This window comes from Oncorhynchus gorbuscha, linkage group LG16 (genome assembly GCF_021184085.1).
Source record: "Oncorhynchus gorbuscha isolate QuinsamMale2020 ecotype Even-year linkage group LG16, OgorEven_v1.0, whole genome shotgun sequence".
NCBI lineage: Eukaryota > Metazoa > Chordata > Actinopteri > Salmoniformes > Salmonidae > Oncorhynchus > Oncorhynchus gorbuscha.
In genome coordinates this window covers 90,318,992-90,346,429 of record NC_060188.1, presented here as the reverse complement: position 1 = coordinate 90,346,429, position 27,438 = coordinate 90,318,992, and the positions used below count along the sequence as shown (strand labels likewise).

The 27,438-nt window shown below is 44.7% G+C and overlaps 1 protein-coding gene across 1 annotated transcript in view; it reads left to right on the top strand.

The window, feature by feature from the left end:
* The first annotated feature begins 2,517 nt into the window (after nucleotides 1-2,517).
* LOC123999859 (probable E3 ubiquitin-protein ligase HERC1) overlaps nucleotides 2,518-27,438 on the top strand; it is a 107,674-nt gene continuing 82,753 nt past the window's right edge. The window contains 13 exon segments of the mRNA XM_046305867.1: nucleotides 2,518-2,816; nucleotides 9,608-9,807; nucleotides 10,056-10,847; nucleotides 15,493-15,588; nucleotides 15,882-16,067; nucleotides 16,516-16,671; nucleotides 16,861-17,016; nucleotides 19,228-19,324; nucleotides 22,045-22,188; nucleotides 25,015-25,142; nucleotides 25,460-25,604; nucleotides 26,142-26,313; nucleotides 26,722-26,856. Of these exon segments, the coding sequence (XP_046161823.1) occupies nucleotides 9,646-9,807; nucleotides 10,056-10,847; nucleotides 15,493-15,588; nucleotides 15,882-16,067; nucleotides 16,516-16,671; nucleotides 16,861-17,016; nucleotides 19,228-19,324; nucleotides 22,045-22,188; nucleotides 25,015-25,142; nucleotides 25,460-25,604; nucleotides 26,142-26,313; nucleotides 26,722-26,856 (2,369 nt within the window). The 5' untranslated portion in view covers nucleotides 2,518-2,816; nucleotides 9,608-9,645.

Here is a 27,438-nt window from a genome sequence, read left to right as displayed (position 1 = left end):
GTTTGTGCGGATTAATGTTAATTTTCTCTTCCCTCTAGTAGAATGTAATTTTTTTGTGTGATTTAAAAAGAAAACCTGTCCAGTTGGTGGCGACAATGCACCTTTTGACAGGCCGCCCCCAGGGTTTAAGGATAGGAAACAACACATACGCTGATCCTCAACACAGTGGCCCTTCAGGGGTGAGGGCTCAGCCCCTTCCTGTACTCCTTGTTCACTCCAACACCATCATTAAGTTTGCCGATGACACAACAGTGGTAGGCCTGATCACCAACAACGACGAGACAACCTATAGGGAGGAGGTCAGAGACATGGCCATGTGGTGCCAGGACAACAAGCTCTGCCTCAATGTGATCAAGATAAAGGAGATGATTGAGGACTCCAGGAAAAGGAGGACCGAGTGTATCCCCATTCTAATCAACGGGGCTGCAGTGGAACAGGTTGAGAGCTTCAGGTTCCTTGGTGTCCACATCACCAACAAACTATCATGGTCCAAACACACTAAGACAGTTGTGAAGAGGGCACGACAAAGCCTATTCCCCCTCAGGAGACTGAAAAGATGTGGCATGGGTCCTCAGATCCTCAGAAGGTTCTACAGTTGCACCAACGAGAGCATCCTGACTGGTTGCATACCTGCCTGGTATGGCAACTGCTTGGCCTTCCGAGCGCAAGGCACTACAGAGGGTAGTGCGAACGGCTCAGTACATCACTGGGGTCAGGCTTCCCGCCATCCAGGACCTCTATACCAGGCGTTGTGAGAGGAAGGCCATGAAAATGTTCAAATATGCCAGTCACCCTAGTCAGTCTGTTCTCTCTGCTACCGCACGGCAAACGGTACCGGAGTGCCAAGTCTAGGTCCAAAAAGCTTCTTAACAGTTTCCCCCGCCAAGCCATAAAACTCCTGAACAGCGAATCAAAGGGCTACCAAGACCCCTCTCGTACGCAGCTGCTACTCTTTTCTTATTATCTCCGCATGATAATAATAATAATAATAATAATAATATGTTTATGGGGCCAAAGCAACTTACAGTCATGTGTGCATACATTCTACATATGGGTGGTCCCGGGAATCAAACCCACTACCCTGGCATTACAAGCGCCATGCTCTACCAACTGAGCTACAGAAGGACCACCATGACTGTAAGTCACTTTGGACAAAAGCGTCTGCTAAATGGCATATATTATTATTATATTATTATTATTAACTCTACCTACATGTACATATTACCTCAATTACCTCAACTAACCGGTGCCCCTGCACATTGACTCTGTACCAGTACCCCCTTGTATATAGCCTCACTATTGTTATTTTACTGCTGCTGTTTAATTATTTGTTACTTATATTTTCTATTTTTCTACATATCTATTTTTTTTAACTTACACATTTTTCTTCTTAACTTCTTTAAGCCTTGTTGGTTAAGGGCTTGCATTTCACTGTAAGGTCTACTACACCTGTTGTATTCAGCATTTCACTGTGAGGTCTACTACACCTGTTGTATTCAGTATTTCACTGTGAGGTCTACTACACCTGTTGTATTGAGTATTTCACTGTAAGGTCTACTATACCTGTTGTATTCAGTATTTCACTGTTGTTGTATTCAGTATTTCACTGTAAGGTCTACTACACCTGTTGTATTCAGCATTTCACTGTAAGGTCTACTACACCTGTAGTATTCAGTATTTCACTGTAAGGTCTACTCCACCTGTAGTATTCAGTATTTCACTGTAAGGTCTACTCCACCTGTTGTATTCAGTATTTCACTGTAAGTTCTACTACACCTGTAGTATTCAGCATTTCACTGTGAGGTCTACTACACCTGTTGTATTCAGTAATTCACTGTAAGGTCTACTCCACCTGTTGTATTCAGCATTTCACTGTAAGGTCTACTACACCTGTTGTATTCGGCACATGTGACAAATAAAGACAAATGAGATTTTTTTGCGTATATTTTGTATTTGTAATTATTGTGGCTCTCCATTATCTACCCTTCCTGTGATCCAGCAAAATGAACTTAAGGCAGTTATATACAATTTAAAAACATTAGCTACAATATATTTCACAACATATTTCACAAAACATTAAGTGTGCCCTCAGGCCACTACTCTACTACTACCACATACTGAGTTCCCAAGTGGCTCAGCAGTCTAAGGCATTGCATCTCAGTGCTAGAGGTGTCACTACAGAAAGTGGCTCAGCAGTCTAAGGCATTGCATCTCACTACAGAAAGTGGTGCAGCAGTCTAAGGCACTACAGACCCTGGTTCAAATCCAGGCTGTATCACAGCTGGCTTTGATTGGGAGTCCTGTGGGGTACATTTGGCCCAGTGTTGTTAGGCTTTGGCATGGGTAGGCTGTCATTGTAAATAATAATTTGTTCTTAACTGACTTGCCTAGTTAAATATAGGTTAAATAAATCATACAGTATGTGTATTTTGCCAATAAACCCGAAGAAGAATCTTGGTCTCGCGTTACTTTTTCCGTGTGTTCTCGCTGACGCCCAGGCATGAAGGGCTGTGCTTTTCCTATGGTGCTGCTTTTCATGGCAACCAGGCACAATACTGTTGTTTCGTCCTGGCGAGACCGAAAACATTTTGCCGGTGCCGTGTCGGAGACCGACTTCATGGAAACCTGGATATCTTAACTTGTTACTCATTTGTATTCATTAATTCTAGATAAATAATTATTTGTAAAACTTGTTTTTTCCCGTTAGCTGTCAACTGCAGTGGCACTGTAACGTTAGTTGCCAGCTGTAGCTAACGTTAGCTAACTGAGCGTACGAGGAAAGCAGAGACCGGGTGTGAATAACACTAACAACAGAGGTAGGGTTTTTATTTTGAATGCATTTGTGTATGCAGTGTGTGTAGCTATGCCAATAGAAAATCACCGTTACACAACATGTTGTGTTACAAAAAACAACAATTGTTGATAGCTAGCTAACTTGGCTTGTTGCTAGCTAGCAATGCTGTCTAATGTCAGAATGACACAGTGCAGTCTGTACAGCCGTATCCTATTAGTCAAGATGGCTAACTATAGCTAGGTTGAGTTTGGTTAAAGAGCAGTTGTCAACCTAGCTAGATAGAAAGCTAAGACCTGATATGACAGTAGCTAGCTACTAGCTTGCTGCAACATTATACAGAGCTGCTAACGTTACACAATGCAGATCTGGTGCTGATTAGAAGATGACAGCTGTCACTCTACCACCTCTGTGAGTAGTTTATGTATTGTATTGTACCTATGCAAGTTAGCTAGCTTTTACTGTAGCTAACTGTTTAGAATACCCAGCTAGTCAATGTGATTGCAAGGATAAAAGTGACCGGAATCCACTTTAGTCACCCTGTGTCATGTATGCCTTGCAAAACAACAATGTGAGTTTTTTTTCCCCAGCTGAATTTGTTTTCAGGAGCACATGGTCATCTTCTAGTAGATTAGCTACACTTTGAAACAGAGGTGATACAGTATGTACACACTTCCATACAGTCATTACACAGTAGGTAGTGTAAAACGGAACACAGCATTTTCGTCCAACCCATCCTTCCTAAATTCGCCCACCTTTCTCAATCAATGAGAGAAGATTTGAAATAGTCAAGATGGCGGCATCTACTACATGTCTACTACATTAGCAGATGACATTTTCTCACACTCACTGATTGTTTTCTGCTTACTGAAAGCCTGTCTTCAATGCCAGGATACCTGGGGGAATAGCTGTCAAATTCAAACCTGTCTTTCAAGTCACAGTCATGTCCTTTGTTTTTGAATGTTAGTCATGCACTCTCATATCGTGGTCTTCTGATGACAGAAGACTATTCAGAGAAAAGTGATCAGCTTTCCACAAACCTCTGTCACAGATTCTTTGCTTCATTTGGCCTCAAGGTTAGAGCATTGGGCCAGTAACTGAACGTTTGCTGGTTCAAATACTGGAGCCGACAAGGTGAAAAAAATAAAAATCTGTTTTAGTGCCCTCTAGCAAAGCACTTAACACTAGTTGCTCCAGGGGTGCCGTCCAATAGTGACCCTGGCTGTGTCCAATAGTGACCCTGGCTGTGTCCAATAGTGACCCTGGCTGTGTCCAATAGTGACCCTGGCTGTGACCAATAGTGACCCTGGCTGTGACCAATAGTGACCCTGGCTGTGACCAATAGTGACCCTGGCTGTGAACAATAGTGACCCTGGCTGTGACCAGTAGTGACCCTGGCTGTGTCCAATAGTGACCCTGGCTGTGACCAATAGTGACCCTGGCTGTGACCAATAGTGACCCTGGCTGTGACCAATAGTGACCCTGGCTGTGAACAATAGTGACCCTGGCTGTGACCAGTAGTGACCCTGGCTGTGTCCAATAGTGACCCTGGCTGTGACCAATAGTGACCCTGGCTGTGACCCCACTCGTGTGTCTCGGGGAGTTGGAATGCAAAAAAACAAACAAAAAAAAACTTTTTTTTTATTACACACTTATAAATAAAGGCACCTCTCTAATAATAATAATAATAATAATAACAACAACAATTGTTATCTCAGTTGTTACAGTTGCCACTGGTTTGTTGACAATGAGGAATCATGCCATTGTTGTCGTGTCATTCGTTTCACCCCATCATGCATTGATTTTAGGCCATTTTGCAGCTGAATTTAACCGTACTGTAGATTACTGTTGCATCGCGGCTTAGTAACTGTTAGCTAGTCCTAGGGTATGTTGAAATCATAGGGATTGAGTGATAGACATTATTTACTGCTGTATGAGGCAATTCTCGCATGAAATAATTGCTTCCCGCTTATGGCTAGAAAGAAGCTTGTTCAGGCCACTGTTCTCTCTGTAATTAATTATGGTGACTTGTTGTACATGCATGCAACCTCCTCCATCTTACAGAGACTGGACTCTTTATCAATCATCCTCCCGCTTTATTACAAATGCCAAGTCACTCACCCACCATTGCACCTTCTACCAAATGGTAGGTTGGACCTCCAATTTATATACGCAGAAAGATACATTTGTATGTGTTCATCTACAAAGCTCTTTTGGGTAACTCTTCTTCATCTCTGTAGTCTGGTCTCCTTCACCACCAGCAGTTACCATACCTGGTCTCTAGGTGGTTGCTTCTTAAAGTTCCCAGGACATTCACAGTATTAGACAAGACTGCCTTCTCTTCTTGTGCACCAGAGGCATGGAATAGTCTACAATTCATGCTTCATCTAGATATGTTAGTGCCACTGAATGAATTAAAAATATTGTTGTGAGACTGTTACAGAGGAGTTTTTTTTAGGCTGGATCATGTATTGTATTGTTGTATGTTGTAGTTCTGTAATGTACTGATTGTTGCTGCTGCCTTGGCCAGGTCTCCCTTGAAAAAGAGACTCTGGGTCTCAATGGGCTTTTCCTGGTTAAATAAAGGTTAAATATAATATATAAATAAAACTAACTCCATTAGCTAGTTTCATGAACACCAATTAGGCCTGGTTCTAGACAATTATGCCTGGTTCTAGACAATTAGGCCTGGTTCTAGACAATTATGCCTGGTTCTAGACATTTATGCCTGGTTCTAGACATTTATGCCTGGTTCTAGACAATTAGGCCTGGTTCTAGACATTTATGCCTGGTTCTAGACAATTAGGCCTGGTTTTAGACATTTATGCCTGGTTCTAGACATTTATGCCTGGTTTGTATTGAATAATTTTAGGACTGGTTCTAGACATTTATGCCTGGTTCTAGTTATTTATGCCTGTTTCTAGACAATTAGGCCTGGTTCTTAGACAATTAGTAACTGGTTCTAACAATTTTGCTCTGGTTCTAGTAAATAATCAGGCCTGACCAGTCTGGAGCTGTAGGTCAACAAAACAAAATGTGACGCCTCTCCAATTGACATTCATTTTTTAATAATGTATTGAATATACCTTTTAGATGGTTGGCCTGGTTCAGTGTCTCAGGGGAAACCGGTCCCGACTAGCTATGGACCTCTGTTATTTCAATAGACACTTCTGTTTTTTTGTCCACTGAAACCATAAGTGTTATGTGCCACAAGCTGGTCACCTTACTATTTGCTTTTTATTATTAGTAACATGTAACCTAACCTGCACATTTTGCTCTTGCATATAGTAAATAATCAGAGACCGCCTGACCAGTCTGGAGCTGTAGGTCAACCTGATACTAGACAAAGTGTGAGGCCTCTCCAATTGACATTCATTATAATAATGATACACCCCCCCCCCCTCCCCCATGCCCAATATAGGTCCGTCTGTTGATCCAGATGGTTGGTCAGGTGCTGGTTCAGGGATGTGGCAGAGTCAGCCAGGGAGGGCTAGGTTTAGGTCCCGACTAGCTATGTCAAGACCTTTACTGTAACGTTGCCTCTCTTAAAAGACACTTCCTGTTATTTTTGTCCACTGGAAACCATAAAGGCTCAGTCCTAGGGCTGTGCTCTAGGCAAGCTGCCTGCCTCGTGCCTGACTGTTGAGCTGCAAAAGAGAGAAGAGGCTCACTCTCAGACATTAGTCTGCCCCCATAGCTAGCTCTCAGACATTAGTCTGCCCCCATAGCTAGCTCTCAGACATTAGTCTGCCCCCATAGCTAGCTCTCAGACATTAGTCTGCCCCCATAGCTAGCTCTCAGACATTAGTCTGCCCCCATAGCTAGCTCTCAGACATTAGTCTGCCCCCATAGCTAGCTCTCAGACATTAGTCTGCCCCCATAGCTAGCTCTCAGACATTAGTCTGCCCCCATAGCTAGCTCTCAGACATTAGTCTGCCCCCATAGCTAGCTCTCAGACATTAGTCTGCCCCCATAGCTAGCTCTCAGACATTAGTCTGCCCCCATAGCTAGCTCTCAGACATTAGTCTGCCCCCATAGCTAGCTCTCAGACATTAGTCTGCCCCCATAGCTAGCTCTCAGACATTAGTCTGCCCCCATAGCTAGCTCTCAGACATTAGTCTGCCCCCATAGCTAGCTCTCAGACATTAGTCTGCCCCCATAGCTAGCTCTCAGACATTAGTCTGCCCCCTAGCTAGCTAGCTCTCAGACATTAGTCTGCCCCCATAGCTAGCTCTCAGACATTAGTCTGCCCCCATAGCTAGCTCTCAGACATTAGTCTGCCCCCATAGCTAGCTCTCAGACATTAGTCTGCCCCCATAGCTAGCTCTCAGACATTAGTCTGCCCCCATAGCTAGCTCTCAGACATTAGTCTGCCCCCATAGCTAGCTCTCAGACATTAGTCTGCCCCCATAGCTAGCTCTCAGACATTAGTCTGCCCCCATAGCTAGCTCTCAGACATTAGTCTGCCCCCATAGCTAGCTCTCAGACATTAGTCTGCCCCCATAGCTAGCTCTCAGACATTAGTCTGCCCCCATAGCTAGCTCTCACTTCACTAATGCTGCATCATGTTAATGCATTACAGTAATAGTTCAAGTTCTATGAAGGCTGATGAAAGTCTTAATGCACTGTGCTGTGCAATTGTCTGTTGTGATGTTGCTGAGGAATCTCAACACTCCGCGTACAAGTACAAGGCAGAGTTGAGCGGCAACGAGTGTGGGTGGACTGAAGCTCCGACTATATCGAGTCACTGTCAGTCGATACTTGAAAAAAAAAAGTCAAATCTTAAACCCTTTCTGTGTACCTATGTTTATCCTGTTTAAAGCTGGGCTCGTATTTGTTTGCTGAAATCCATAGTTTAAAAAATCAACTTGAGTCAAATACAACCACGGACTGTTTCCTAGTTTCTGTTGCTCTTAAATGTCTCTAAGACACAGTGTAATCAATGTAATCTGACAATCAGTTGACGCATGCACTGAGTTGTCATTTTAGAGCGAGGAAAACAAGGAAACGGTCAGTGGTTGTATTTGACTCCAGTATGAAAGTATGGATGCCCCATAACCTCCGCTAGACCTGAGAGAGACTACTGTGCTGGACTGTCTCATCCAAGCTACTGTGTTGGCCTCTGGGCATTGTAGAGACTGAGGTAACCATTGAAAGGTTTGACTTTTATCTGTTTAATGGGAAATTAAGAGACTCAAGCTATTGACCAGTTCAAGGGGATGGTTGCAATATTACCCTAGGTGTTGGCAGCACTTGGAAAACAAGTATACTCCAAGACTAACAAGGCAATTAAACTCTTATTAGCCTTCTCTTACCTTATCAGCAATAATAACATCATTTGACATGCTTTGTTTGCTTACATGATCACGTCTTAGGCCTATTATCAATATTATCAATAGGCCTGCTGTGGTGTTTTGTTGTGTAGCTTAATGGAGTTCAAAGCTTGTGATCAGAGAGGGGTGTTGTGCTAAGCAGTGTTTGTAAGCAGTAGATTGTAGAACAAGACGTCTGGAAGGTTAGTTGGCTAGACATAGAGGGTTAAGAAGGGACTGGGTTCAATGGGATAGTGTGTCATACATTCATGGTCATGTGCCTACTGCCCTGCTGCTAGACGAAGCCTTGCCGTGCTGTGGCGTGACACTGAAACAGAATGTATTTAAAATGGAGAATCATATTTCCTTACAACTGGTACTTTCCAGCTGCTGACCAGTGACTGCTGCCACCAACTGTAATGTAAATGAATTATTTACAAGTCACAGCCCTATATCGATCAGATCAAGACGAGGGATTCCTTTACTGAAAGGCCTTGACTCCAAGGACATTTCAGTTAAGCTATTTTCATGTCATCTCATGTCCTAAGAAGACTTTCAGACCACTTTAAATCAGATTCAAGTTTCAGTGTTTTAATTAAGGATCCCCCCCGCATACTCAAATCTAACTGCCTGTAGCTCAGGACCTGAAGCAAGGATATGCATATTATTGGTACCATTTGAAAGGAAACACTTTGAAGTTTGTGGAAATGTGAAACTAATGTAGGAGAATATAACACAATAGATCTGGTAAAAGATAATACCAAGAAAAAACAAGTTTTTTTAGTAAAAACATTTTTATGCCATCTTTGAAATGCAAGTGAAAGGCCACAGTGCATTATTCCAGCCCAGGTGCAATTTAAATTTTGTCCACTAGATGGCAGCAGTGTATGTGCAATGTTTTAGACTGGTCCAATGAACTATTGCATTTCTGTTCAAAATGTTGTATCTAGACTGCCCGAATGTGCCTAATTGATTTAATAATACATTTTCAAGTTCATGTGCACTCTCTGTGCACTCTCCTCAAACAATAGCATGGAAATCTTTCACTGTAATATCTACTGTAAATTGGACATTGCAGTTAGATTAACAAGAATTTAAGCTTTCTGCCAATATCAGATATGTCTATGTCCTGGGAAATGTTCTTGTTACTTACAACCTCATGCTAATCGCATTAGCCTACGTTAGCTCAACCTTCCCGCGGGGGACCCACCAATCCTGTAGAGGTTTTAATGTGCTAAGCTTTCGTTCAACACAACTTTCATCGGGGCATACAGCCAAATACAGTGATAGGCCATAGCTTTTATAGCTGTGGTGTTTAATAATTTTACCTTTTATAACCTAATTATACTGTATGAACCAAGGTGTTTTCTCTCTCCTTCGGTCCCGTCCCTGACAGCTGCAATAGAGAGAGAAATGCTGCCTTGATTTTGGTATCTATAGCTCGTAGTCTAACCTTTATTAACCAATGTGCTTTCTCTTTCTCCCCTTCATCTGTTCCTGACAGCTGTAATAACTCCACAGTGTAGATAATGATCAGCAGAAATGGTGCCTTGCCAGACCCACGTGATGCTGAAGTGGCAGGAGCATCTGAACAGCTCCTGGGCGGCGGAGGACAGCCAGACGGCCACGCGCCAGGGGGCTGCAGGACTCTACGCCAAACTGCTACACAATAAGGAGGTGGTGGGGGTGGCCCAGCCTGTAATGGTAAAGGGACAGAACGTGCTCAACTCCTATCCTCTTGCATATATTATATAGCCTGAGTTCCAGTCTGTTTGTGTTCTCATGCCAAACCCCCTGTCACTCATTGTCATGACAATAACAGTAATGGAGCAGGCAAGAGCACAGACTGATCTGGGACCAGGCTCAGTATTAGGAAGGTGTTCCCAATGTTTGGTGTATATTCAAAATGCTTGAATATAAGTTGCAATTGAAGGGTTTGTTTTTAATTTCAGGACTTGATTGGCCCACGCCTGCCAGACTTCCAGTATGAGTCCAGTGCTGCTGAGGAGCGGGAGGAGTACCTGTCGTCGTTACTCCACAGCCAGCGCTGCCTGGCCCACCGTGTGCTGGCCCGGACCCCCTTTGCCCTGGGCCTGCATCACCGCCTCGTGGTCCTCCAGCGGATATACTACGCCCTCCACAGCAAGTACCACGACCGCTTCCGGGCACCTGCTCCCCCTCAGACCATGACTAGCCAGGACAGCGGGGCCATGGAGCCTGCCTCAGATCCCTGGCTGCCTGGAGGAGGGTCCAGAGTTAAATCAGGGACGGACGTTCTGATCGAGATGGGCGTACGGACAGGACTGAGTCTCCTCTTCGCCCTGCTGCAGCAGAACTGGCGGTACGCCCGTGAGGACCCCGGAGTGGCGCTGTGTAACGATGTGTTGGCTACCGCTTCCTCTGTCCTAGCCTCCCTGCCCCCTCTCTCTCTGGCCAACGAGAACAAGATCCCAGCGGTGGGGTTGGACTGCCTGGCTCAGGTGGCAGACTTCCTGAAGAAGACGTCTGTGAGCTCTGGGAGTGGAGGGGCAGATCGGGCGGGACGCAGGCTGGCTCTGGAGCTGCTGCTGGGCCTGGCTGTACAGAGGGGCTCCCTGAGATTCCTGCTGGAGTGGGTGGAGGTGGCTCTGGCTGCCTCCTCTTCCTCTATAACTTCCTCCACGGGGTCACAACAGTTACAGTCAGAGGGAGGAGTAGGCTATGACCTCATCTATCAAACACTTCTTCAAATGAGGCAATACTCGGTACGTATGTTCCCTCACCTTGACCTTCTCCTTTCTATTCAGGGTAGGTTTCATCAATAATAGCAGTGATCATGTTCTGCTATTTATATAGATTATGGGGGCATCCCAAATGGTATAGCGGCTCAGGTAAAAAGACGTGTACTAAAAAGCGAATAGGGCTCAGGTCAAAAGTATTGTACTATATAGGGAATAGGGGGCCATTTGGTAACCCTAAAGTCTAATGCTGGGGGGGGGGGTTCTACTAAGCTAACATATGGAATTATTTTACGATGGTCATACCCGAGGATCATTTAGCGAGTTAATTTAGTATTTTAGGACCCCTTCAGGTACAGTGGGGAGAACAAGTATTTGATACACTGCCAATTTTGCAGGTTTTCCAACTTACAAAGCATGTAGAGGTCTGTCATTTTTTATCATAGGTACACTTCAACTGTGAGACGGAATCTAAAACAAAATTCCAGAAAATCACATTGTATGATTTAAAAAAAAATACCGATACCGATTATTGGAGGACCAAAAAAGCCGGTACCGATTAATCGGTCGATTTTAAATAAATAAATAATAAAATAAAACATTTTTATTTGTAATAATGACAATTACAACAATACTGAATGAACACTTATTTTAACTTAATATAATACATCAATAAAATCAATTTAGCCTCAAGTAAATAATGAAACATGTTCAATTTGGTTTAAACAATGCAAAAACAAAGTGTTGGAGAAGAAAGTAAAAGTGCAATATGTGCCATGTAAGAAAGCTAACGTTTAAGTTCCTTGCTCAAAACATGAGAACATATGAAAGCTGGTGATTCCTTTTAACATGAGTCTTCAATATTCCCAAGTAAGATGTTTTAGGTTGTAGTTATTATAGGAATTATAGGACTATTTCCCTCTATGCCATTTGTATTTAATTAACTGTTGACTATTAGATGTTCTTATAGTCACTTTAGTATTGCCAGTGTAACAGTATAGCTTCCATCCCTCTCCTCTCTCCTCCCTGGGCTCGAACCAGCAACACAACGAAAACAGCCACCAGCGAAGCAGCGTTACCCTTGCAGAGCAAGGGGAACAACTACTAGAAGGCTCAGAGCAAGTGACGTTTGAAACGCTAGTAGCGCTCGCTAACTAGCTAGCCATTTCACTTCGGTTACACCAGCCTCATCTTGGGAGTTGGTAGGCTTGAAGTCATAAACAGCGCAATGCTTGACACACAACGAAGAGCTGCTGGCAAAACGCACGAAATTGCTGTTTGAATGAATGTTTACGCGCCTGCTTCTGCCTACCACCGCTCAGTCAGATACTTAGATACTTGTATGCTCAGTCAGATTATATGCAACGCAGGACACGCTAGATAATATCTAGTAATATCATCAACCATGTGTAGTTAACTAGTGATTGATTGATTGATTGTTTTTTATAAGATAAGTTTAATGCTAGTTAGCAACTTACCTTGGCTTACTGCATTTGCGTAACAGGCAGTCTCCTTGTGGAGTGCAACGAGAGCGAGACAGGTCGTTATTGCGTTGGACTAGTTAACTGTAAGGTTACAAGATTGGATCCCCCGAGCTGACAAGGTGAAAATCTGTCGTTCTGCCCCTGAACGAGGCAGTTAACCCACCGTTCCTAGGCCGTCATTGAAAATGAGAATGTGTTCTTAACTGACTTGCCTCGTTAAATAAAGGTATAAAAAAAAAATGAAAATCGGCGCCCAAAAATAGAGATTTCCGATTGTCGGCCCTAATTAATCAGCCATTCCGATTAATCGGTCGACCTCTAGTACCAACACATTCCTGCAGCCTTGAATGTCCCCAAGAACACAGTGTCCTCCATCATTCTTAAATGGATGAATTTTGGATCCACTAAGACTCTTCCTAGAGCTGGCTGTCCGGCCAAACTGAGCAATCGGGGGAGAAGGGCCTTGGTCAGGAAGGTGACCAAGAACCTGATGGTCACTATGACAGAGCTCTTGAGTTCCTTTTTAGAGATTGGAGAACCTTCCAGAAGGACAGGCATTTCTGCAGCACTCCACCAATCAGACCTTTATGGTAGAGTGGCCAGACGGAAGCCGTTCCTCAGTAAAAGACATGACAGCCCGCTTGGAGTTTGCCAAAAGGCACCTAAAGGACTCTGACTATGAGAAACAAGATTCTCTGGCAGCATCATGCTGTGGGGATGTTTTTCAGCCGCAGAGACTGGGAGACTAGTCAGGGTCGAGGGAAAGATGAACAGAGCAAAGTATAGAGAGATCCTTGATGAAAACTTGCTCAGGACCTCAGACTGGGGCGACGGTTCACCTTCCAATAGGACAACGACCCTAAGCACACAGCCAAGACAACGCAGGAGTGGCTTCGGGCCAAGTCTCTGAATGTCCTTGAGTGGCCCAGCATGAGCACGGATTTGAACCCGATCGAACATCTCCGGTGAAACCTGAAAATAGCTTTGCAGCAGCTCTCCCCATGCAATCTGACAGAGCTTGAGAGGATCTGCAGAGAAGAATGGGAGAATCTCACCAAATACAGGTGTGCCAAGCTTGTAGCGTCACACCCAAGAAGACTTGAGGCTGTAATCACTACCAAAAGGTGCTTCAACAAAGTACTGAGTAAAGGATCTGAATACTTATGTCAATGTAATATTTGCTTTGTATTTGTAATACATTTGCAAAAACTACCCCATATGCCATTATGGGGAATTATATGTAGATTATTTAGGGAAAAAACTACTTAATCCGTTTAAAAATAAGGATTTAACAAGTGACATCCATAAGGAATCACATCTTTCACCTGGACTCACCTGGTCTGTCTCTGTCATGGAAAGAGCAGGTGTTCTTAATGTTTTGTACACTCAGTGAGTCTATTGTGGAGGGTACTAATGCAGCGAGTGGCAGCATAACATGTCCCCTCGTTGTAAATCATATTTACTTTTTAATTTTACTGTGTATCCTGGCCTGATGCCTGGAGCTAAAAGCCTGGGCCATTCCTCAGTTTGGTGGTGCTGCTTCGTCTGTCTGTGTGTCCACTTGATTTACTAGTCACTTAATCAATAGGAACGGTTCCACAGAAAGCTTTTATCTTCTGGGTAATAAAGAACTCCACCAGCAACTTTTCAAGTGGATCTCGAAATGTAGATATATATATGACAGGGTGGTAATGTCCCAACAGACTGGTATTGAGATGTTATTTCTGTGGTACTGTTTTATGGTCTTCCCAACAGACTGGTATTGAGATGTTATTGTTTTATGGTCTTCCCAACAGACTGGTATTGAGATGTTATTGTTTTATGGTCTTCCCAACAGACTGGTATTGAGATGTTATTGTTTTATGGTCTTCCCAACAGACTGGTATTGAGATGTTATTGTTTTATGGTCTTCCCAACAGACTGGTATTGAGATGTTATTTCTGTGGTTATTGTTTTATGGTCTTCCCAACAGACTGGTATTGAGATATTATTTCTGTGGTTATTGTTTTATGGTCTTCCCAACAGACTGGTATTGAGATGTTATTGTTTTATGGTCTTCCCAACAGACTGGTATTGAGATGTTATTGTTTTATGGTCTTCCCAACAGACTGGTATTGAGATGTTATTGTTTTATGGTCTTCCCAACAGACTGGTATTGAGATGTTATTGTTTTATGGTCTTCCCAACAGACTGGTATTGAGATTTCTGTATGTGGTATTGTTTTAGTGTGTTTTCTATAATTGGCGGAAGGCTATGAGAAGTGGTAACTGAAGGATGTCAGTTGTGAACTGTTAAGGCTTCTCTTTGTAGTAAAACGGTACCTGTACCTCTTTGTCATTGTCCTTCGAGCCAAATGGGCTCAATTGTACTGGAACAGTAGCCTATAATGGTCTGTAATTGTCCTGGAACAGTACCCTCTAATGTTCTGTTAGTGTCCTGGAACAGTACCCTCTAATGTTCTGTTAGTGTCCTGGAACAGTACCCTCTAATGTTCTGTTAGTGTCCTGGAACAGTACCCTCCAATGTTCTGTTAGTGTCCTGGAATAGTACCCTCTAATGTTCTGTTAGTGTCCTGGAACAGTACCCTCTAATGTTATGTTAGTGTCCTGGAACAGTACCCTCTAATGTTATGTTAGTGTCCTGGAACAGTACCCTCTAATGTTATGTTAGTGTCCTGGAACAGTACCCTCTATTATGTTAGTGTCCTGGAACAGTACCCTCTAATGTTATGTTAGTGTCCTGGAACAGTACCCTCTAATGTTCTGTTAGTGTCCTGGAACAGTACCCTCTAATGTTCTGTTAGTGTCCTGGAACAGTACCCTCTAATGTTCTGTTAGTGTCCTGGAACAGTACCCTCTAATGTTCTGTTAGTGTCCTGGAACAGTACCCTCTAATGTTCTGTTAGTGTCCTGGAACAGTACCCTCTAATGTTCTGTTAGTGTCTTGGAACAGTACCCTCTAATGTTATGTTAGTGTCCTGGAACAGTACCCTCTAATGTTATGTTAGTGTCCTGGAACAGTACCCTCTAATGTTATGTTAGTGTCCTGGAACAGTACCCTTCAATGTTCTGTTAGTGTCCTGGAACAGTACCCTCTAATGTTCTGTTAGTGTCCTGGAACAGTACCCTCTAATGTTCTGTTAGTGTCCTGGAACAGTACCCTCCAATGTTCTGTTCTTATTCCCTTAGGGTTTCCGTGGAGACTCTCTCAATTCTCAGGCCCTGAAGAAGGATGTAGATGGACTCTGCAGTCTCTCCCACGTTGCTCTCTGCCTGTTTGAAGAGGTTGGTTGGACTAAAGCAATTAAGAATATCTGTGTTTTCTAGTTCTGGATCTGCACGATGACTGACAGTGTAAAGCTATGGCAGTATTGTACGGTTCAGTGAACTTCATTCATCCCCTGAGGGCTTATTATTTCTGTCAGTTATACTGTAGGATACGGATCGAAAGACAAACATACAGTAACACTTACTAAATATAATACATCAAGCAAGACAGACGGTTTATCTGTGACTTCTAGTTTAAGATTAAAGACACTGCAGCACTGTATGTAAATGTCCTTCCTTTCCCCCATCAGATCTGTAACCTGGCGTCCAACTGCTTGTGTTCGTGCAGCGCGGGCTCGGCCACCCCTGGAGGAGTGGAGAACGATGCCGTCATGGTGTATGTGTGGGGCAGCAACAGCTCTCACCAGCTGGCTGAGGGCACCTTGGAGAAGATCCTACAGCCCAAACTGGCACAGGGCTTCAGCGACGCTCAAATGGTACTCTACAACCCTGTCGAGCCTCTTTCACACTGTAGGGCCAAATAACATCAAGCCGAGCTGTACTGGGCTAGCCTGGCTATGAATCCACCATAGTTACTGGAACTTTGCTCGAAAGGACAATGTGAAAAAGCAAATATTTGAGCCAGCACAGTACGGTTCAGGTGGGCTCTCTAGTGTGAATCGGGCATCTGTCTGACATAATGGACTGCAATCTGTTCTGTCATCTCCGAGTTATAGTATACACTTACCAAAGCGTATATTAAAAACACAGCTTCATCTGTCTCTTTGATCAGCTCACGGAAACAGGACAATAAGTTGATTACTTGCAGCTAAATGCATTTGAATGAATCAGAAATAATGTCGTAAATGTCATGTCCAGTTTGAGATGATTAGTTCTGTTGAATGACATGTTTTCTCTTTCCACTTCCTCTTTCCTCCGTTCTAGATTGAAGCGGGACAGTACTGCACGTTCTCTGTGTCCGCGGACGGCTCAGTGAAGGCTTGTGGGAAGGGCAGCTATGGCCGGCTGGGTCTGGGGGACTCCAATAACCAGTCCATGCCCAAGAAGCTGGCCCTGGAGCCCCCGAGGAACATGTGTAAGGTAAAAGACTCACCATAACGTTGGCCCTGTGCAGTAGATCACCTGTTGGGTGTCGACGAACTCCGGAGATTCAACGTGTAGAATAGTTGGGAAATGTACAGAACATGACTGTGGATGGTCTGTGGTCAGAGGCGATAGGGCACCTCCTGATTTGAACTGTTTGTCGTTCTGTTCTGTTTTGTGCTTTAGGTTTCCTCATCCAAGGGCTCTGATGGCCACACCCTGGCTGTCACAGGGGAGGGAGAGGTCTTCAGTTGGGGCGACGGAGACTATGGGAAGTTGGGACATGGAAACAGTGCCACTCAGAAATACCCCAAGATAATACAAGGACCTCTGCTGGGCAAAGTAAGCCTGCAATGGAGACTAACCCGTGCTCATTGTGTTTTAGGATGTATGTAGTCTCGCGGTACAAGTCGTCACAGCGTAGTCTAGAGGTACAAGACGTCACAGCGTGGTCTAGAGGTACAAGACGTCACAGCGTGGTCTAGAGGTACAAGACGTCACAGCGTGGTCTAGAGGTACAAGACGTCACAGCGTGGTCTAGAGGTACAAGACGTCACAGCGTGGTCTAGAGGTACAAGACGTCACAGCGTGGTCTAGAGGTACAAGACGTCACAGCGTGGTCTAGAGGTACAAGACGTCACAGCGTGGTCTAGAGGTACAAGACGTCACAGCGTGGTCTAGAGGTACAAGACGTCACAGCGTGGTCTAGAGGTACAAGACGTCACAGCGTGGTCTAGAGGTACAAGGCGTCACAGCGTGGTCTAGAGGTACAAGGCGTCACAGCGTGGTCTAGAGGTACAAGGCGTCACAGCGTGGTCTAGAGGTACAAGGCGTCACAGCGTGGTCTAGAGGTACAAGGCGTCACAGCGTGGTCTAGAGGTACAAGGCGTCACAGCGTGGTCTAGAGGTACAAGGCGTCACAGCGTGGTCTAGAGGTACAAGGCGTCACAGCGTGGTCTAGAGGTACAAGGCGTCACAGCGTGGTCTAGAGGTACAAGGCGTCACAGCGTGGTCTAGAGCGTGGTCTAGAGGTACAAGGCGTCACAGCGTGGTCTAGAGGTACAAGGCGTCACAGCGTGGTCTAGAGGTACAAGGCGTCGTGGTCTAGAGGTACAGCGTGGTCTAGAGGTACAAGGCGTCACAGCGTGGTCTAGAGGTACAAGGCGTCACAGCGTGGTCTAGAGGTACAAGGCGTCACAGCGTGGTCTAGAGGTACAAGGCGTCACAGCGTGGTCTAGAGGTACAAGGCGTCACAGCGTGGTCTAGAGGTACAAGGCGTCACAGCGTGGTCTAGAGGTACAAGGCGTCACAGCGTGGTCTAGAGGTACAAGGCGTCACAGCGTGGTCTAGAGGTACAAGGCGTGACAGCGTGGTCTAGAGGTACAAGGCGTGACAGCGTGGTCTAGAGGTACAAGACGTGACAGCGTGGTCTAGAGGTACAAGACGTGACAGCGTGGTCTAGAGGTACAAGACGTGACAGCGTGGTCTCGTGGGACAAGACGTACCGCGTACCTTCACTGACACCACCAAACTTACCCTAGTAAAACTGACTATCCTACCGATCCTCGACTTCGGCGATGTCATCTACAAAATAGCTTCCAACCCTCTACTCAGCAAACTGTCACATCCGTTTTGTTACCAAATCACCTTATACCACCAACCACTGCGACCTGTATGCTCTAGTCGGCTGTCCCTTGCTACATATTAGTCTCCAGACCCACTGGCTCCAGGTCATCTATAAGTCTATGCTAGGTAAAGCTCCGCCTTATCTCAGTTCACTGGTCACGATAACAACACTGATCATCCCCAAAGCCAACACCTCATTTGGCCGCCTTTCCTTCCACTTCTCTGCTGCCTGTGACTGGAACGAATTGCAAAAATCGCTGAAGTTGGAGACTTTTATTTCCCTCACCAACTTTAAACATCAACTATCTGAGCAGCTAACCGATCACTGCAGCTGTACATAGTCCATCTGTAAATAGCCCACCCAATCTACCTACCTCATCCCCATATTGTTTTTATTATTTACTATTCTGCTCTTTTGCACACCAGTATCTCTACTTGCACATCATCATCTGCTCATTTATCACTCCAGTGTTATTCTGCAGCTGTACATAGTCCATCTGTAAATCATCTGCTGTTTTTAATTTTATTTACTTTTCTGCTCTTTTGCATTTATTGCACATCATCATCTGCTCATTTATCACTCCAGTGTTATTCTGCTAAATTGTAACTCTTCTCTCCTATGGCCTATTTATTGCCCACCTCCTCATGCATTTTGCCCACACTGTATATAGACTTTCTTTTCTCTACTGTGTCATTGACTTGTTTGTGTTATTGGCTTGTTTATTGTTTATTCCATGTGTAATGTATTATTGACTGTATGTTTGTTTTACTCCATGTGTAACTGTGTTGTCTGTGTCACACTGCTTTGCTTTATCTTGGCCAGGTCGCAATTGCAAATGAGAACTTGTTCTCAACCAGCCTACCTGGTAAAAAAAGGTGAAAAAAATCAAACTTTTCATATGATTCGTCAATGTTTTCTACTTTCAGGTTGTGGTGTGTGTCTCTGCTGGCTACAGACATAGTGCTGCTGTAACCAACGATGGAGAGCTGTACACCTGGGGAGAAGGTGACTTCGGCAGACTGGGTAGAGTTCCTGTTCTTTTCATTTCAAACCTTCATTTCAAACCTTGTATGGAATTGACACTGCAAGCCAATTCATATACAGTGGGGCAAAAACGTATTTAGTCAGCCACCAATTGTGCAAGTTCTCCCACTTAAAAAGATGAGAGAGGCCTGTAATTTTCATCATAGGTACACTTCAACTATGACAGACAAAATGAGAAGAAAAAAAATCAGAAAATCACATTGTATGATTTTTAATTTACATTTACATTTAAGTCATTTAGCAGACGCTCTTATCCAGAGCGACTTACAAATTGGTGCATTCACCTTAATGAATTTATTTGCAAATTATGGTGGAAAATAAGTATTTGGTCAATAACAAAAGTTTATCTCAATACTTTGTTATATACCCTTTGTTGGAAATGACAGAGGTCAAACTTTTTCTGTAAGTCTTCACAAGGTTTTCACACACTGTTGCTGGTATTTTGTCCCATTCCTCCATGCAGATCTCCTCTAGAGCAGTGATGTTTTGGGGTTGTTGCTGGGCAACACAGACTTTCAACTCCCTCCATTTTCTATGGGGTTGAGATCTGGAGACTGGCTAGGCCACTCCAGGACCTTGAAATGCTTCTTACAAAGCCATTCCTTTGTTGCGCGGCCAGTGTGTTTTGGGATCATTGTCATGCTAAAAGACCCAGCCACGTTTCATCTTCAATGCCCTTGCTGATGGAAGGAGGTTTTCACTCAAAATCTCATGATACATGGCCCCATTCATTCTTTCCTTTACACGGATCAGTCGTCCTAGTCCCTTTGCAGAAAAACAGCCCCAAGGCATGATGTTTCCACCCCCATGCTTCACAGTAGGTATGGTGTTCTTTGGATGCAACTCAGCATTCTTTGTCCTCCAAACACGACGAGTTGAGTTTTTACCAAAAAGTTATATTTTGGTTTCATCTGACCATATGACATTCTCCCAATCTTCTTCTGGATCATGCAAATGCTCCCTAGAAAACTTCAGATGGGCCTGGACATGTACTGGCTTAAGCAGGGGGACACGTCTGGCACTGCAGGATTGGAGACCCTGGCGGCGTAGTGTGTTATTGATGGTAGACTTTGTTACTTTGGTCCCTGCTCTCTGCAGGTCATTCACTAGGTCCCCTCGTGTGGTTCTGGGATTTTTGCTCACCGTTCTCGTGATCATGTTGACCCCACGGGGTGAGATCTTGCGTGGAGCCCCAGATCGAGGGAGATTACCAGTGGTCTTGTATGTATGTCTTCCGTTTCCTAATAATTGCTCCCACAGTTGATTTCTTCAAACCAAGCTGCTTACCTATTGCAGATTCAGTCTTCTCAGCCTGGTGCAGGTCTACAATTTTTTTTCTGGTGTCATTTGACAGCTCTTTGGTCTTGGCCATAGTGGAGTTTGGAGTGTGACTGTTTGAGGTTGTGGACAGGTATCTTTTACACTGATAACAAGTTCAAACAGGTGCCATTAATACAGGTAACGAGTGGAGGACAGAGGAGTCTCTTAAAGAAGTTACAGGTCTGTGAGAGCCAGAAATCTTGCTTGTTTGTAGGTGACCAAATACTTATTTTCCACCATAATTTGCAAATAAATTAATTAAAAATCCTACAATGTGATTTTCTGGATTTTTCTAATTTTGTCTGTCATAGTTGAAGTGTACCTATGATGAAAATTACAGGCCTCATCTTTTTAAGTGGGAGAACTTGCACAAATGGTGGCTGACTAAATACTTTATTGCCCCACTGTATCATCATCAGACAGAGCAACTTTCAGTGACTTCTAGATGTATTTGAAAACTGCTTTAGAAATGTAATGTATGATTATTATTATCAGGCAATTAAAAGTGATGATGGACGATGACCATCTTTCCCTCTGTCTCTCCAGGCCACAGTGACGGACACAGTCATGACAGTCTTTCTCTGTCTCTCCAGGCCATAGTCATGACAACCTTTCTCTGTCTCTCCAGGCCACAGTGACGGACACAGTCATGATTCTTTCTCTGTCTCTCCAGGACACAGTGACGGCCACAGTCATGACAATCTTTCTCTTGTCTCTCCAGGCCACAGTGACGGCCACAGTCATGACAATCTTTCTCTTGTCTCTCCAGGCCACAGTCATGACAACCTTTTTCTGTCTCTCCAGGCCACAGTCATGAGTCTTTCTCTGTCTCTCCAGGCCACAGTGACGGCCACAGTCATGACAACCTTTCTCTGTCTCTCCAGGCCACAGTGACGGCCACAGTCATGACAACCTTTCTCTGTCTCTCCAGGCCACAGTGACGGCCACAGTCATGACAACCTTTCTCTGTCTCTCCAGGCCACACCTTCATCAACCTTTCTCTGTCTCTCCAGGCCACAGTGACGGCCACAGTCATGACAACCTTTCTCTGTCTCTCCAGGCCACAGTGACGGCCACAGTCATGACAACCTTTCTCTGTCTCTCCAGGCCACAGTGACGGCCACAGTCATGACAATCTTTCTCTTGTCTCTCCAGGCCACAGTGACGGACACAGTCATGACAACCTTTCTCTGTCTCTCCAGGCCACAGTGACGGCCACAGTCATGCCAACCTTTCTCTGTCTCTCCAGGCCACAGTGACGGCCACAGTCATGACAACCTTTCTCTGTCTCTCCAGGCCACAGTGACGGCCACAGTCATGACAACATTTCTCTGTCTCTCCAGGCCACAGTCATGACAATCTTTCTCTTGTCTCTCCAGGCCACAGTGACAGCCACAGTCGTAACGTGCCTACGCTGGTGAAGGATATCAGTGGAGTGGGTCAGGTGGCCTGCGGTAGCTCTCACACCATGGCTGTGGCTCAGGACGGACGCATGGTGTGGTCTTTCGGAGGGGGAGATAACGGTATGATACAGAGATTATGATGTAATTCGGGGGGGGGGTAATGTCCTCCTGAGGGGGAGATAATGTTATGATACGGAGATGACAATGGTTCTCTGAGGGGGAGATAACGGTTTGATACAGAGATGATAATATCCTTCTGAGGGGAAGATAATGGTTTGATACAGAGATGATAATATCCTTCTGAGGGGAAGATAATGGTTTGATACAGCGATGATAATATCCTTCTGAGGGGAAGATAATGGTTTGATACAGAGATGATAATATCCTTCTGAGGGGAAGATAATGGTTTGATACAGAGATGATAATATCCTTCTGAGGGGAAGATAATGGTTTGATACAGCGATGATAATATCCTTCTGAGGGGAAGATAATGGTTTGATACAGCGATGATAATATCCTTCTGAGGGGAAGATAATGGTTTGATACAGAGATGATAATATCCTTCTGAGGGGAAGATAATGGTTTGATACAGCGATGATAATATCCTTCTGAGGGGAAGATAATGGTTTGATACAGAGATGATAATATCCTTCTGAGGGGAAGATAATGGTTTGATACAGATATGATAATATCCTTCTGAGGGGAAGATAATGGTTTGATACAGCGATGATAATGGTTCTCTGAGGGGAAGATAACGGTTTGATACAGCGATGATAATGGTTCTCTGAGGGGAAGATAACGGTTTGATACAGCGACGATAATGGTTCTCTGAGGGGAAGATAACGGTTTGATACAGCGATGATAATATCCTTCTGAGGGGAAGATAATGGTTTGATACAGTGATGATATTGTCCTTCTGAGGGGGAGATAATGGTTTGATACAGAGATTATGATGTAATTCGGGGGGTGATAATGTACTTCTGAGGGGAGATAACGGTATGATACGGAGATGACAATGGTTCTCTGAGGGGAGATAACGGTTTGATACAGAGATTATGATGTAATTCGGGGGGGTGATAATGTACTTCTGAGGGGGAGATAACGGTATGATACAGAGATTATGATGTCATTCGGGGGGGGGATAATGTCCTTCTGAGGGGGAGATAATGTTATGATACGGAGATGACAATGGTTCTCTGAGGGGGAGATAACGGTTTGATACAGCGATGATAATGGTTCTCTGAGGGGGAGATAACGGTATGATACAGAGATGATAACGGTTTGATTCAAATCAAATACAACCGGTGTCGTAGACCTGTGAAATGCTGACTTACAAGCCCTTAACCAACAGTGCAGTTTATAAAAATATGGATAAGAATAAGAGATAAAAGTAACAAGTAATTAACAAATTATTAAATTATTAAAAAATAACATATACAGTGGGGTGCCGGTACAGAGTCGATGTGCGGGGGCACCGGTTAGTTGAGGTAGTATGTACATGTAGGTAGAGTTAATTAAAGTGACTATGCATAGATGTCAGGAGTCTCCTGGCTTGGGGGTAGAAGCTGTTTAGAAGCCTCTTAGACCTAGACAGGCCCTTCCTCTGTCACCGCCTGGTATAGAGGTCCTGGATGGCAGGAAGCTTGGCCCCAGTGATGTACTGGGCCGTACACACTACTCTCTGTAGTGCTTTGCGGTTGGAGGCTGAGCAGTTGCCATCCCAGGCAGTGATGCAACCAGTCAGTCCAACCAGTGCTCTCGAGGACCCATGCCAAATATTTTCAGTCTCCTGAGGGGGAATAGGTTTTGTCGTGCCCTCTTCATGACTGACTTGGTGTGCTTGGACCATGTTAGTTTGTTGTTGATGTGGACACCAAGGACCTTGAAGCTCTCAACCTGCTCCACTACAGCCCCGTCAATGAGAATGGGGGCGTGCTCGGTCCTCTTTCTCCTTTATCTTGATCATGTTGAGGGAGAGGTTGTTGTCCTGGCACCACACTGCCAGGTCTCTGACCTCCTCCCTATAGGCTGTGTCATCGTTGTCAGAGATTCAGGCCTACCACTGTTGTGTCATCGGCAAATTTAATGATGGTGTTGGAGTCGTGCCTGGACGTGCAGTCATGAGTGAACAAGGAGTATAGGAGGGGCCTGAGTACACACCCCTGAGGGGCCCCTGTGTTGAGGATCAGCGTAGCGGGTGTGTTGTTACCTACCCTTACCATCTAGGGGCGGCCCGTCAGTAAGTCAGAGACGATAATGTCCTTCAGAGGGGGAGATGAAAAGTTGAGACAGAGCTGATAATGTCCCTGGGCTGGTCCAATCACTTGTACAGTATATGACATTTCACTTAATCTCTCCTCTAAATACCAGACACTAACAGGACACATTATTAAAATACTCTGATCACGCATTCTCCCTTCCTCCATTTCACACCGTCTGTTTTACAGTAGCTATGGTCATGGTTAGTCTGGGCGCCAGGCTGGAATTGTCAGGTCAAACAACAATGGCAACGGAATTGGCAAAAACCACAAACTGATCTGGGACCAGGTTACCAAATCAAATGAAATTGTATTTGTCACATACACATGGTTAGCAGATGTTAATGCGAGTGTAGCAAAATGCTTGTGCTTCTAGTTCCGACAATGCAGTAACCAACGAGTAATCTAACCTAACAATTCCAAAACTACTACCTTATACACACAAGTGTAAAGGGATAAAGAATATGTACATAAAGATATATGAATGAGTGATGGTACAGAGCAGCATAGACAAGATACAGTAGATGGTATCGAGTACAGTATATACATATGAGATGAGTATGTAAACAAAGTGGCATAGTTTAAAGTGGCTAGTGATACATGTATTACATAAAGATGCAGTAGATGATATAGAGTACGTTTTACCACGTTGTTCAGGGTATCTGATTTTGCTGTATTTGTGTGGCAGGTAAACTGGGTCACGGGGACACTAACCGTGTGTACCGGCCCAAGGTGATCGAAGCACTGCATGGGTTCATCATCAGGAAGGTGTGTGCCGGGAGCCAGTCATCTCTGGCTCTGACCTCTGCTGGACAGGTACGGTACTGCACACTCAACGCCCCCTATAGTTCATGTTTTTTTAAACATGTGATATCTGCTCATCCTGCTACAGTATGTCAGCTTTAAACCAGCTAAAGTATTAACATACATTTTACATGAACACATTCGGTCTTATTTTCTCATGCAAAATCACAGCTAAAGGCCTCATAGTCATTTTGTCTACTGTCCTGAACCCTGATCTCATTGTTCCCTCTCAGTCATTTTGTCTACTGTTCCTGAACCCTGATCTCATTGTTCCCTCTCAGTCATTTTGTCTACTGTTCCTGAACCGTGATCTCATTGTTCCCTCTCAGGTATTTGCGTGGGGCTGTGGTTCATGTTTGGGCTGTGGTTCCTCTGAAACCACATCTCTGAGACCCAGGTTCATCGAAGAGCTCAGTGTGACCAAGATTATTGATATTTCTTGTGGGGACAGCCACTGTCTGGCTCTGTCTCATGGTGAGAGTCTAACAGATGGCCATGTTTGTGAAAGTTCTTCATGGGTCTACAATGAAACCGTTTAGCCTACCATCCGTCCTCCTTGTCATACGGATCCAGTAAATACCGACAATAACACATTATAAACTTTATTATTAACTGGATGGTTCGAGCCCTGAATGCTGATTAGCTGACAGCCGTGATATATCAGGCCGTATACCACGGGTATGACAAATTACGTTGGTAACCAGTTTATAATAGCAAAAAGGCACCGCGGGGGTTCGTGGTATATGCCCAATATACCACGGCTAATGGCTTTATCCAGGCACTCCGCGTTGCGTTGTGATTAAGAACAGCCCTTAGCCGTGGTATATTGACCATATACCGCACCACCCCGTGCCTCATTGCTGAATCATAACACATTTTAAAGCCTCCTGACATTAAAGTGTTTAGCAAAACACATGACTTTTTCGGCTACTTGTAATAACATAAACTTGACTTGAAGACATTGAAAATATTGGTCACATGCACATTCTTCTATTCCCTTCCTCCTGTCAGAAAACGAGGTGTATGCTTGGGGGAACAATGCCATGGGGCAGTGTGGCCAGGGACACACCTCTACACCCGTCACCAAGCCGAAAAAAGTGATTGGTCTAGAAGGAGTGTCAATCCAGCAGATCACCGCTGGCACGTCCCACAGCCTGGCCTGGACCGCTGTCCCCACCGACAGGTATGAAGGAGGAGCTCGGGGACTTTGTTCATTTGGAAAACAAGTATTTATTGGACAAGTTCAAATGGGTTTTTACCTCCCTGTTTCAGCATTTTCTCTTCCAGTGATGCCTCCTGAACACTACCCAGAAAGACTAACTGTTTGAATTGAAAACAGTCAAGCTTGCTATATGTATTCAAAGCCACATTCTATCCTTGTTTGATGGATGAAAAAAAAAACAAAAAAAGATCTTCTGTCTGACAGCTATTTGTCCTCTTGTATCTGTGTTCTTCTGAACTCATCTTGCAGCTCAGGCATTGCATTATTCATTGATTTGTTTATCAAAATGAGTTATTCCTGGACAGGCAGGTTGCTTGTTTCATAATTTATTTCCTTATTTCATTTTAAATGTTTTCCTGGGCTGGACAGGCAGTTGGTGGCATGGCATAGACCGTTCTGTGTGGACCTGGAGGAGAGCACCTTTACCTATCTTCGTAGTTTCCTGGAGAGATACTGTGATGGGATAGGAGGAGAAATGCCCCCTGCACCCTTCCCCTCCAGGAGGTAAAACAACATGCCTCCTGCACTCATCCCCTCCAGGAGGTAAAACAACATGCCCCCTGCATTCATCCCCTCCAAGAGGTACAACAACATGCCTCCTGCACTCATCCCCTCCAGGAGGTAAAACAACATGCCTCCTGCACTCATCCCCTCCAAGAGGTACAACATGCCCCCTGCACCCATCCCCTCCAAGAGGTACAACATGCCCCCTGCACCCATCCCCTCCAAGAGGTACAACATGCCCCCTGCACCCATCCCCTCCAAGAGGTACAACATTCCCCCTGCACTCATCCTCTCCAGGAGGTAAAACATCATGCCCCCTGCAGTCATCCCCTCCAAGAGGTAAAACAACATGCCCCCTGCCCCTCCAAGAGGTAAAACAACATGCCCCCTTCCCCTCCAAGAGGTAAAACAACATGCCCCCTTCCCCTCCAAGAGGTTAAACCACATGCCCCCTTCCCCTCCAAGAGGTTAAACCACATGCCCCCTTCCCCTCCAAGAGGTTAAACCACATGCCCCCTTCCCCTCCAAGAGGTAAAACAACATGCCCCCTTCCCCTCCAAGAGGTTAAACCACATGCCCCCT